This window comes from Lutjanus erythropterus, chromosome 12 (assembly GCF_056507025.1).
Source record: "Lutjanus erythropterus isolate fLutEry1 chromosome 12, fLutEry1.hap2, whole genome shotgun sequence".
Classification (NCBI taxonomy): domain Eukaryota; kingdom Metazoa; phylum Chordata; class Actinopteri; order Lutjaniformes; family Lutjanidae; genus Lutjanus; species Lutjanus erythropterus.
In genome coordinates, this window is record NC_139328.1 from 24,372,906 (window position 1) to 24,385,848 (window position 12,943).

General features: G+C 38.8%; 1 protein-coding gene across 1 annotated transcript in view; it reads left to right on the top strand.

Moving 5' to 3' along the window:
- LOC146318045 (contactin-associated protein-like 4) overlaps positions 1 to 12,943 on the top strand; it is a 136,805-nt gene that overhangs the window by 62,616 nt on the left and 61,246 nt on the right. Inside the window, exons 5-7 of the mRNA XM_084732150.1 lie at positions 347 to 553; positions 9,504 to 9,679; positions 9,803 to 9,940. Coding sequence (XP_084588276.1) covers positions 347 to 553; positions 9,504 to 9,679; positions 9,803 to 9,940 — 521 coding nt within the window. The remainder of the gene's footprint in view (positions 1 to 346; positions 554 to 9,503; positions 9,680 to 9,802; positions 9,941 to 12,943) is intronic.

The window sequence follows — 12,943 nt, forward strand, 5'->3', positions numbered from 1 at the left end:
GTCTTCTTTCTTGCTGTCACATTAAAATTTTCATTTTCCTTCATCACTTTAACTACAGTTTGTTTCAGATTTCTTGTATTGATTTTGTCAGTTAGCGTCCTTCTTGCCATATCTCCTGCTTGTGCATATTAATTACATTTACATTTACTTTGGATTAAGTGCTTTGAATTTCCATGTTCTTTAAGAATAACAATATTCTCATCTCTTGTCCAGTTTGGCATTTAGATTAAGGGACAAACTTGAGTTCTAAACTCGAGGTAGTTTATGTACCTGTGCACTGGTTTGGATGTTTCACTGGTATTTGACCACAAAGTCTTGACTCCTCTGTCTCTGTTTTGTCTTTCAGCCTCTGATGTTGTGAGTCTGGACGGCGGCGGCGGCAGTCTGATGTACAGGCTGAGTCCTGGGTTAAGGCAGACGTCTAGAGATGTCATCTCCCTGAAGTTTAAAACCCTGAAGAATTCTGGGACACTGCTACACACAGAGGGAGATGGACGACTGAGCCTCAGTCTGGAGTTAGAGAGAGGAAAGCTACAGCTGCTGCTCAGACAAGGTACTGAAAGACACTAACAGATAAGTACTGACAGCCTCTCATACATATTAATACAGTATAGTAGAGTATAACACAAAACACTTAAAAAAAATAAAATAAAGAGACACAGCAACAGGCTCCATACATATTCCAAATTTGTCAGCAAACTAACAAGAATACAATATACATTTGTAATGCATAAAATAATAAAATGTAACAGCATTTCTACATTTGGTACCTGTTGAAGGCTCTGTGTTCCAAGATGATTTTTCACACTAGTTTAAAATATTTGATGACTGAAAACCTGTAGTCATTATTCATTCAGAAGACCATGAGAAATTAGCTAAAATGTTCAAAAATGCCCTGTAACAGACAAAATAGATGAAGAACGTAATGTTAGATTGTTGGATTCGTGACTACTCTGAAGTACTTTGGCATCTTTAAAATAGCCATTTGTCAGGTTCAGTAAATGCATCTCAAGGAACATGACAGATCCTTCTGTATCACCCTGTAGATATTTACTACTGCTTAATATTTACACTATTTCTGTCTGATTTCCAAGAGACATTTTGCTCCTTGTGAAGTATTTTGTCGTATTGGTACAGAATGTGTGTAAAGTGGAGGACAGTATAATCTAATCTGAAGTAACTTCAGATTGGCTGTGGTTGGGTGAGATGTACGACACGCACACTGCCGCCTGATTGGTTTAAATCTTGGCTCACACTCTGCTGCTGCGTCTCTGTCTAGTTACAGCCATGATGGATGGTTCCCGTTTACTGTAGCATGTGTTAGGGCTGGACTCTGCAGGACTTGATGCATGGCTTACAGTCTGTACGGAGGGTGTGTGTGTGTGTATGAGAGTGTGTGTCCGCGTGGACGGGGTTAAACCAGAGGTTGTCAGGCTGCCATGCTGAATCATCACCATATGGCTCGCCTCTCCTCAGGAACCCCATCTGGCTGCTGAAATACGTTCTCCATCCCTCTTTGTGTCCTCTCTCCATTCACATCTCCCAAAAGTTTTTCCCCGCCACCTCCCTCTTCCTTTTTATCTTTCCTTCTGTCAATGTCTTTGATATATATTTCTCACAAATGCTCTTCATCCCAGTATCCTCACCCTCCTTCATCCATTCTTCTCTTATACATCTCTCTTACCTTTTTTCCACCTTCTGCACACTTTCTTCTGTCACTTCTCTTTCTTCTCCCACAGAATATAAAATTGTGAAATTACTTCATCTTAAGAATACATGATATCGTCAAGAAAGTCATGTTTTTTAAAAAAAAAAGTTAGACATTTTATTGTCCCTTAAACAGTTTAGAGTTCATCTAAGACGGGGATAATGTACAGTGAGTGGGTATTATGGCAAAATAATGGCTGACAGGCTGATACAGAGTTGTTATTTCACCATACTGGCCTGCTCAACATATCGTCCTGTTTATTATGTGGCTACTAATCAATAATCTTACACAAAATATTGATTTGAAATGATTTAATTGATTTAAAAAAGATTTTATTGCTTCCACTAAGTCCTCCAGGATCTATGTTATTCATGTCAGTCGTCTGCTATTCAGAAAAAACAGACCACAGAATGATGTAACTATCAGAGTTAAGTAGTAGTAATAGTATCAGAATTAAGTACTCCACAAAGCTGTGTAATAAAAGAACATGAAACTGGGAGTTCAAACATTTTTGTCTCAATTGTTTTGTTTGTACAGCTCATCAGTAACAAAGGTAAAAGAAAAAGGTTAAAAAAAAAATGCTTGCTTCCTGTGTGTTCTCAAATCTGCGCTCTGTTCTGTTGTCTTGCATGACAAGCCTTGCTGGAAACCACGTCATGAATCTAATTTCCTTGTTTTTGGACAACTTCATTAATGACTGTTGCTTCTGTTGAGCAGCACTGGATAGATACGAGTCAATGAAAATGTGAGATCCCCCTTGTTCCAGGTTGTAAATTTTTCTCAGCTTATCTTGACAATTGTGGAGCTTGATGGTCACCAGTCAGGGACATTCCCTCTTTGGGGCGGAGATTTCAGATTCAGATTTCCTATGTTGTTGGTGTTCTTCAGTTCTCTGTGTCATGTAGCTGCTCAGCCGTGGCTGTCTGCTTAATCTCAATTTGGCCAAGACTGAGTTGGAGAGGGGCGAGAGACTGCCCACCAGATTTTGTTGCCATGTTGTATTGACGTGAGTGAACTTCAGGCTGGAAAAGACCACTTTTAGGCCTGGTCACACAGGCGTGAATTTGCATCCTTTCTTTATATCGAGTTCTTCCTCCAATTTTGAGAGAGCAAAGACGTGTGTGTCATTTGCCTCCCCTGTATTTGTGTTTATGTGATGATGCCCTTGAGCTCATACCTGAAGGTCAGAAGTGGGAGCTCTGTGATTCAGTCGGCCATTGTCTCATGAACCCCCCATGAATGTATGTAAAGAATCGCTGCATAACCTTTACAAAGGACCCATACATCTTGGCAACATCTGGATCAGCTGACAGACTGTGTCACCTTCAAGAAAAACAGTTCCACTATAACACATAAATCACCGGTGATTTCAGTGAAGTCTGTTCCCCCTTAAACAGATTGTGCGCCATCTTATAGAACAGCAGGTCTAAACTAAAGACTGTGTCACTGTAAAGATCGAATGCAGCTCAGTGAGAGGAAATTAAAACCGTCCATTGAAATGATTGAAAAGAGCCTCTCTTCTTCTTCTCCTCTTCTTTCCCTTTTTTCTTGTTTCTGTCCCATTCTAATCATCTGTGTTTCATCATGTGACTTTTGTTGTCCTCCTTTTCTGTTGTAATTACTGTTGTTTGTCTCGGTTTGTCTCCGCAGATGTCCCATTGCTGTATTCTTCCGCATCAGATGAGGCAATTTGCCTTTTTCAGCTAGACTCAGCTGTGTTCTCTAAGCTTTCTTTTTGTATCTCTGTCCCGGAAACACACACACTTTTAATATTACCCACCAACCATCTTTTCTGTTTTCTTCCTCTTTCATTGTTATGAATCTCTGTCTTTTGCCTTGACCTATACTTTTGTCCATTTTTTCTTTTCATGTTTCCAAGTAGCTACAAACCTTTCTCAGTTCAGTATCCTTCAACTTTCTGTCTCATAATATTTAATTTAACTCTCCCTCGCTCTCTCTTTCTGCATCAGTATTGTATGTTACAGATTGTGTAATTTGGGTCATCTGCTGAGCTCACTCTTGATCCGCTCTGCTCTGTTAACACTAACGCTGGCCTGAACTCTGCAGCAGATGCAGCTCGCTTTATGAGGCAACTCTGAGTAACAGCCCTGCACAGAAACTGTAACTCCATCTTGGATAACATTGAAAACAAAACACTAAAAATTACAAACTTGATCGTACATGTATTTGTCTTCTTGTCATCAATGCAAAAATTCAGTTCACTTCAGTTTATAATTTAATACAATACTCTACTCGTGCTCTCCATATCAAAGATTTTCTTTTCTTGTCACATTTTGTGCCTTGCTCAGTCTTTTCAGTTGAGAGTTTTGACACTGTTTCTCATGTTGATATTTTGTACACCAAAACTTTTAAAGTAGAGCGCTTTTGTTTTACATATTTCAGGGTTAGGTTTAGGCTAATGATATTCACATTTCTTCCTATTCTTTTTCTTTTCTTCTTTTCCCTTTCATGACAAACTGGGCTCCAGCCAACCCAACATAGGAATCTCATGTTTATGATCCGCATATATTTGATTTGGCATAGGCATACATTGGCATACATTGCGATGCTTGTGCATTCCCAGCGGCGGGGGAGCTACAACGAGTTCTGTGTCTTGCCCAAGGATAGTCTGACAAGAGGATAGGAGGAGGTGGAGGTTGAACTGCCAACACTGTGATCACTAGATGATCCACTCTACCTCCTGAGGCATAGCCACCGAACATGATGTGATATTCATACATCAACTAGTGATTTTATACTTGTAAACAAATGTTGCAGCTAAGCCTTTGTACTGGTGCTTGTATCAATTTCTCAATGACGTTTGAAGACTCATGTCAAGTCGCACAATTGGTGAAAGAAAAATTGGTAGATTTGGTAATTTGGATTCTTCTCTCAGATCATGACACAAAGATACAAGATGATTTATTTATCATTTATGACAAGTAAAATGAAATTTTGATGTAGTTCCCTCTTTGATTGAAAGACTGGAATTGACCATAGAGATAAATAGAAATACAGAATAAACTAATTTATAAGGTGGAGTGCTGACAATGAACTGAGCAGTCTAATGGCCTGAGGGAAGAAGCTACTCTTCAGCAGTGGTGGACAAAGTACTCAACCCCAGTACTTGAGTCAAAGTATAGATACTCCTGGTCAAATATTACTCAACTACAAGTGAAAGTTGCTCAGTCAAAATTTTACTTCAGTTAAAGTACTAGGGTTCTTGCTTTTAAAAATACTTAAGTATTGAAAAGTAAATGTTTTCAAAAATACTTAAGTATTCAAAAGTACAAATTACAAAGTACATTTTCTAATATCAATACATGCTGTATTGTTTTCATGATGCATTTACAGAAGCCTGTAACTCTCTGAAACCATCTAATGATGCACTGATGCTTGTAGAACCACTCTGCTACACAAAGCCTATAGAAACACCTATAAAACATTTAGCATAGAAATACAATCAAAAACAAAAAGGACAGCTCTCGTCATTTTCTGATGTAACTGTATTAAAATCACATCATAACATTAGATTGAAGCCAACTGTAAGGAGTTCTCCAAGTCTGTTAAATAACTGAGATTTCTTTCTGTCTTCAGAGGCAGTATATACATGAATTATGTGGTATTTTTCACCCCAATAAAAACGATCCAACTTTAAAAGCTACCTGGAATAATGAATAATTATAATAACATCTTGGAGGAGCTACTGTGATTGGTTTCCTTCTGTGAGGAACACAGCATGTGACCAATTGCATTTTAGAAAAGAAAAAACACCAACAGCTGACTTCAAAGATCAGTCGAAAAATAACAACAACCTTCCTACAAATGTAGTGGAGTCAAAAGTACAGTATTTGTCTTTGAAATGTAGTGGAGTGAAAGTCAGAAGTTTCCAAAAAAACAAATAATCAAGTAAAGTACAGATACTCAAAAAAATGTACTTAAGTACAGTACTCAAGTAAATGTACTTCACTACTGTCCACCACTGTTTAAGAATGTGTGCTAAGGAAACAGCGGTTAGCTCACAGCTGTAAAGTAGCACATATTTTGTAAGTTACACTCACTTACTTTGCTGCACTGCGTTGAACCTGTCAGGAAATTCCTCACCACGTATCAAATCACCCTACAAAAACAGAATGAAATCATAGTAATTTGAAGGACCAATTTAAAATGCAGTTTAAGAAAAGCCCGGCTTAAACCTTCTGGAAAACTTGCTTCAGCTTGGGAAACTAGAGAAACCACATACTTGGCGGCTGATGCAGGTTGTGAATTCCCTGTGACATTGTTTGGCTTAATATTGCAACTTGTATGTGAAGTTTACATCTTCCAAGTCAGGAGTATGCTCCCAGTATTTTCACCTTGAAGTACACAGTGATTCTGTGTAATCATTTCTTATATGCTTGGCACAGACAAAGATACTGTAACTCCTGCAAATTGGACCTTACATCATTCTGTCATCTTGTTTGTACAGTTTAGCTTATGATGCAGAATTGACTCTCTAGATTCAAACAATGGAGAAGTGGACGATGGTATCATAAAAACTGCATCATTTCACCTGTCTAAACTCAGTGGAAGGATTAAACAAGAAAACTTCTGACACAGCAGTAATCCTCCAAACCTCTTACTGTGCACCTCAAGTTGTGGATCGTTACAGAACTACTGATTCGGGCTGATTATGTGAGACATTGTGCTTTATGGGAGTGAATTGCTGAAATAATTATACCAGCCTGTTTCTGAAAAGAGCCGTCAGAGTCTTTCTTTATAATCAGATTCTGAGCAGCTGTAATAGAATAGCAGACAAGATACAATACGGTGATAGTGTCTTGAGGACATGTGTAGAATGATAAAGTAATACAGAGTTCAGCTCAGACTATGTTGTTGATACAAGCACATCCAGTCTGATCCCCTTCAACATGAGGGGGAAATGCTGCCACCATTAGCAGCTTTAAAAGCTTTAGATTTTATCCAAAGCTTTACATGAGCTATACATTTAATTTCAATTGAATTTTATTCATAAAAAAGGTTCAAGTCATGATAAAGTAAGCTTTTTTTCTTCTCTCGTTGTTTAGCAATGTCACGGATGAGTTTGCTTGAGACAGGTGTAATTTTGGAGTTGGCCTAATGCACAACTTACTTTGCTCCTCTGTCTTTGTTCCCGATATTCAGAAAAGAATTTGCCACTCTTTGCAAAATTTAAAAGTTTCCTAAAACCCAGGTCTTGAATGTTCTGTATTCGAGGTGACAAATAAGCCTCACAGCTGCAGAATCAGTTTTTATATTTAACAGCTAGTTTAATTAGTTGTTCACAAGTCTAGAGGGGTTTTAAGAAGCAGCAAGTCACCTCATTAATGCAATATTTAATATAGTTTCCTGATATTTCTAATGAGGTATCATCTCCCAATGTGAGGTGAGAGTTAAGTTGTCTATTACTTTAATGGGCTCATTTTCTCACAAAAGAGATTTGGATTATTTTTTCATAGTCAAATCTGTGGTGCAGCTCTCACCTGTGTCTGAGGCATCAAAAATAATGAACATTTTGATAATATAGGCAGCAGTGACAGCTAATTAGAGTGCAGAGTCAACATAAATGTCAAGTGAAGTGGTTATGTTATACAATTAAAAAAATATAATAAAAACAGTAATGCTTTTAAAAAAAAATTCTCATAGCTACACCAGTTGAAATCGAATTTGAGCCACTGGAAAAGCTAATAAGACAGAATTCTCTGAAGACTGTAAATTAAATATAAAAGCAAGTAAACTAGTTTTTGAAAGCTAAAACTGTCAGTATTTGGCAAAGTAACTGTGCACAAAGTAGGATGAGCTTTACGAATTAAAAAAGTATATATAACTAATTAACTAACTAATTAAATGTACTATGTGACGCAATTTACATGTCTTCATTGCTTTGTAATGCTATTATGTGTAACGTAACTTAAGTTTACTAACTTACTAACATAAGTTTACTTGCCTCATCTATCAACGTGATGCGGGTCAATCATGTGCATGTGTCAACCACATTAGTAACTTAGGTTCGGCATTTCACTTACTGGCCATCAGTGTCATTATTAACAAGGTTTTTTTTGGAAAATTCCACATGGTTCCTGTAACTAACTACATCTAACAAAGAGCATCGACAATGAAAAAGTCTGACAATCTCTGATGATACTAAACTGAAAAGGTTTCCTCCTGTCTGACAATGATCTCACTGCCAAAAAGAGATGGAGCGAGAAAGAAAATGAAGACAGAAAAATGAAGAGATGGTTCTACTGTATATATTAATGTCAGTAGAGGAATTTTCTATTTGTTTGTCCTTTGATCTCTTATATTGATCCCTGCTCTCTTTTTCTAGTCATCCACACAGTAATCAAATCATCCATCCAATGAAACACTCCATCATCAGGTCCTCCTCCTCTCCTCTCTACCTCCTACAACATAATAATTGTTCCATTAATCAATGACATTAAATACATCTAATTTGTTTTTAAGTCCTGCCATCTGTCCTCTCATATTGATTTCCCTGTCTCTTTTCCACTCGTCCAGACTGTAATCAAATAACTCATTGCAGTAACTGTGTTGACAGGACAGACTTCCTTTGTGTCCACATCCAAACTTTCTAACTCCAAGAAGGTTGTTTTCTTTCACTGCAGTCAAATATATCAACTCATGAAATGGGCTGAAATGTCAAAAAAAAAAAAACATTTGTCCATCATTTTCCAAACAGTTTCTGGTTCTTTCTGAAGCTGGACTTGTCTTTCCCTAAAGAACATCTAATACATTTTTAATGGCCAACTGTATTCAGCTCTTTCCGCTCCTTCTCTCAGCAGAAATACAAAGTTTCTCTCCAAGTACTTTGGGGGGATGGATCCACTTATTTAGACCCGGCTGGTGCTCATCTATCATTAATGATGTCTCTCTTTGTTTCCTCTGCAGTTTTTCCAAGTTTGGCGTTATCACATATTTGGCTTCAGCTCTCAGTGCGAGTATGCAGATATCCTGTAGTCCCTAATGAGATGAGAGAGGCTGACCTCAGTGTGCACCTCTCTGTGGGATGCTGAGACAAAAGTGAAATATTTAGACACATATATGGAGGCTGGTGCGTTGTAGCTGTCAGCGGGCTTGCATTCCCCTGACACCAGGTCAGATTGTCAGAAAGAAGCAGACGTGCAGGTCAGATAATGAGAAGACGACAAACTAACGGGTCGGATAACAAACAACAGACTGTCAGGACAGGTAGCTCAAGATAGAAAAGGAGAAAACAAACAAGCTGACTACAAAACTAAAAAGAAAATAGATTGCCTGTTGTTATGCCTAATAGAAACAAACATACATATTAAATAAACAGAACAAAAGACTTGATAGCAATGAAAGAAAAAGAAAAACAATAAAGTTTCATTTTATTTGGTCTTGTTTCATACAGAAGTTTTTTTCCCTCTTATTTAATGTGGAGTTCAGACTTTGCAAATTAAATAGTGCTGAAGTGTTGAGTTAAAGACTGTTTCTGTAATTTCCATTTCTGACTGTGTGATTAGTTTTTACTAAATGTCTGATTGTCTCTGTTTCCTTTATCCTCTCCTACCTCCTGTTTCTTCCCCTCCCACTTGCTTTTTTCATCCACTGACATCTGTACCTTCTCTTATCCTCACCTTCTCTGTCCACCTCTTCATCCTCCATCTTCCTCCTCTGCCTTCTTGTCTTTGCCACCTACCTGTTCTCACCCATTCTTTTCTCCTCTTCGTCATTCCTCATCAACCCCACCGCCTTTCCCTCCCCTCCTCCTCCTCCTCATCGTCTCTTCCAGGTAGGGCTTCATCCTCTGAACCCCAGCGTCTCGCCTCTCTCGGCAGCCTGTTAGATGATCAGCACTGGCACCATTTGGCGGTGGAGCGGCGCGGTTCTCACCTCAACCTCACTGTGGACAAACACACTGAGAGGGTTCAGATCCCTGCAGAGTTCAGCCACTGGGACATCAAGCAGGTCAGAGCAGCACAGAATCATGCCTCGTAAACATATTGTAAGTACAGACACACATGCGTATATGCTTACAAAAGAAATACATTTTATTTTTGCCATGTTGTGTGTGTTGTCGTTCCCATACAGCTGAGTGTAGGGGCAGTCCAGGACCTCGGCTCTCAGAAACCAAAGAGGAGTTTTCACGGCTGCCTGGAAAACCTGCTGTACAATGGCCTCAACCTGATAGAATTAGCTAAAACCAATGACCGCCAAGTTACTGCAGTGGTAAGTACATTTTACCACGAACATCCACTTACTTAGCGGTGAGGGTAAATAGCTAAACACGACTGGTACCACCTTGCAGATTTTGCCAGACCAAATGAGGAGGTAAATGTAAATATGTATACAGTAGTAAAACAAGAGCTAGATATTTCCTGTCAGAAGTTGATGGAGTACAAATTGGTGAACTCAGTGGTAACCATGTGGCAGTATCAGAAGGCCTTGAATATTATACTTGTATTATTCAGATTGCCAAATTATCATTCCAAATGAATGCTTAAGGGACGCTTTGTTTTCTGGTTTGTAAATAGGTAACTGTTTGCGAACACTTTAACCCAATTCAACAATTTACTAAAAGGAATAAAAGGATAATGTGTCACAGCTGTGTGTCTATTAGTTTTTGAGTTATTCTGACCCTTTTTCTATTTGATTCTCACTTACATCAAGTGGAGTATGTGTTTTCTGCAAAGGCTTAAGGTCCATGGAGTAAATAAAATGACTTTCTTATTGTTGTACAGCGTAGCCACTGAATCTATTATTCGCTATGGCATTACATTTGTAACCTGTCCCTCAAACTCTGATACAGCTACAAAACCTATACATGCATGCAGCTATGTTGGCTGTATTCTCTCGAATGTCCAAGACAAATTTCTCCTAAGGGAATCAATAAAAGCTAATCTAACGTAATGCTCAAAAATCAATAAAAACAACTTTGACTTGACTGAATGCCTAGTACAGCGTGCATCCTATATTAGAGCTGCAGTATGTAGAAAGCCTGAAAACAGTTGATTTTTGAGTCTTATCTGAGTTAGGTTTCGTTTTCTGTGTGCTGAACCCTCCCGCTAGATGAGCAGCACGCCCTTCATCAGTGGAAGCAACAGTTAATGAGGCTATCGTGGGCGAGCACAGGCAGACAGACATGAACTGTGTGTCATAAAATAGACACCTGACAGTAAAAAACACCAACAGAGGAGATAAACTACATTTAAAAACAGAAAGATTCAGCATGAAGACACAGAGTCAAACATAAAGAGACTTTTAAAAATGCTTTTCTCTCTGCTCTTCTGCACACACAAGCTCAGTATCACAACACTCACTTATTGGAGGCTCGCCGTGATATAAGCGGTCATGAAAATGCAACTCAGCTGCAACACAGTTTGACTCACACGGCCAAAAATGTCAGTACAAAAGCACAATGTCTGTAACTGTGTCACTCACTCACCCTGTAAACAGCGCGGTGGGCTCCTCCATGGTACTGCTGCACACAGGTTTACAAACAAACATGAAGATAAATCCACTTTTTAATCCCAAAAATTTAAAAAACAAACTCTGAGCTCTCCTCTGGCTGGTCAGCACCTCCATAATTGTTTTGTGAATCGCTGCTACAGAGGAGCTGAGAGGCAGGAGTAAAAATAAATCCAATTTATCATCTCAGAAGTTTCAAAAACAAATGGCGAGCTCTCATCTGGCAGTCCATGATTTCTTCATTGTTGCTGCAGAAGGTTGAAACAGAAGTGAAAATAAATCCCTTTTTTTAATACAGAAAGTTTGAAACATACACCCTGAGTTCCTCTCCTGCCAGTGAAGTAGCCAGAATCACAGCGTCTCTGGTGTTTTTTTCCTCCAGATGCACCAGTCTGCCACCAGACTGGGGTCCTGAAAGACCTGTTATTGGTTTAAGTCCACCGTCACGGGCCAGATTCTCTAAATGCTGAAAACAGAGCCATACAGGTGGTGCAGAAGTTTAGTTCTCTCTCAGAACACCTGATTTACAATATGCTGAGAGGTTTTTATGCAGTTATTTCTCAATTATTCCAAAACAATGTTGCCTACTAGAGCTTTAATGTATTTCCCTTTAAATTGCATTTTATCTTATATTCTGGATATCCTATAGTACCCACATTAATAAAGAGTTACTCAGGCCAGGGAACAGCTACTCAAACACGTAACACTTTTTATTCACTGCAAAACATCTGAAGGTCCATTTCTTTAATTTGTCAAGTTAACTGTTCTTTCTCAGGCTTTCTTCTGCCCTCCATAGTAGCATCATCATAACAGAAAAATGCTCTTATTTGAACTATTCTTTGTGATGAATGCTTCTTATCATCACTTGCCAATATATTATTTCCACTTTGTTTATAGGTCAGAGCCTAAATGGCAAAAATTACTCCTCATCTTCAGATTTATAACAGTATTGATCAATGGAAAGATCCACTCAGAAGGGTTTATACCTGGAAAATATCTATCCTAAATATCTTTTGTGGTACCACACACAGAGTTGTTTTTATTCCTCCAGTGTCATGATGACAGATCGCGTAAATCATTTGGGGAAAGCACAGAGCTTTGATGTTCGGCTCCTGAAACTCCCTGGGCTCTGAGCTTTTATATCTGAGAGAGAATACAGCATCAATAGCTGGAGCTGGGCCACCGAAAATTAAGTCTGCAGGCTAAATTTGGCCCTCCACAAACCTCTTTTGGCCCACCAGAAGCTGATAAGACATTCTACTTGGTGTTATTTGTGACTTTCTCATTACAAGATGTGCTAACAAACACCGCAAGGACACACAACCTACTAAGTCAGGTGAAGCCTCTTCAAGGCTAATCATGCCTACACATGCATCAGTAACTACAGGCCAGGATCTACAGCATGGATCTGTACAGAAACACGCAGGTGTGGTCATACATGTAAACATGCTCAGAGCACCACTGGGAAATCTTCTGGATGCTTTCGCTGCTGCTAATGAGCTGCTAGCTGGTTAATGAAGCTGGCGAGTGCCTAAAGGGTAGCTGGTATTTTTCAACCTTGAGCCTGTTTTCCTTTGTTTTTTTTTTTCTGGCAACAATATGGAAAGGATCAATACCAGGACAGATCGTTTTCTTAAAGAGTAAGATCCTTTTTGTTTGACCACAAACATACTTTCACTTATAACGTGGTAAGTTAAGGGCTTATTTACACCAAACCTCGAGAGCTGGTGATTGTTGAAAGAGTGGAAAGACGAACCAACATCT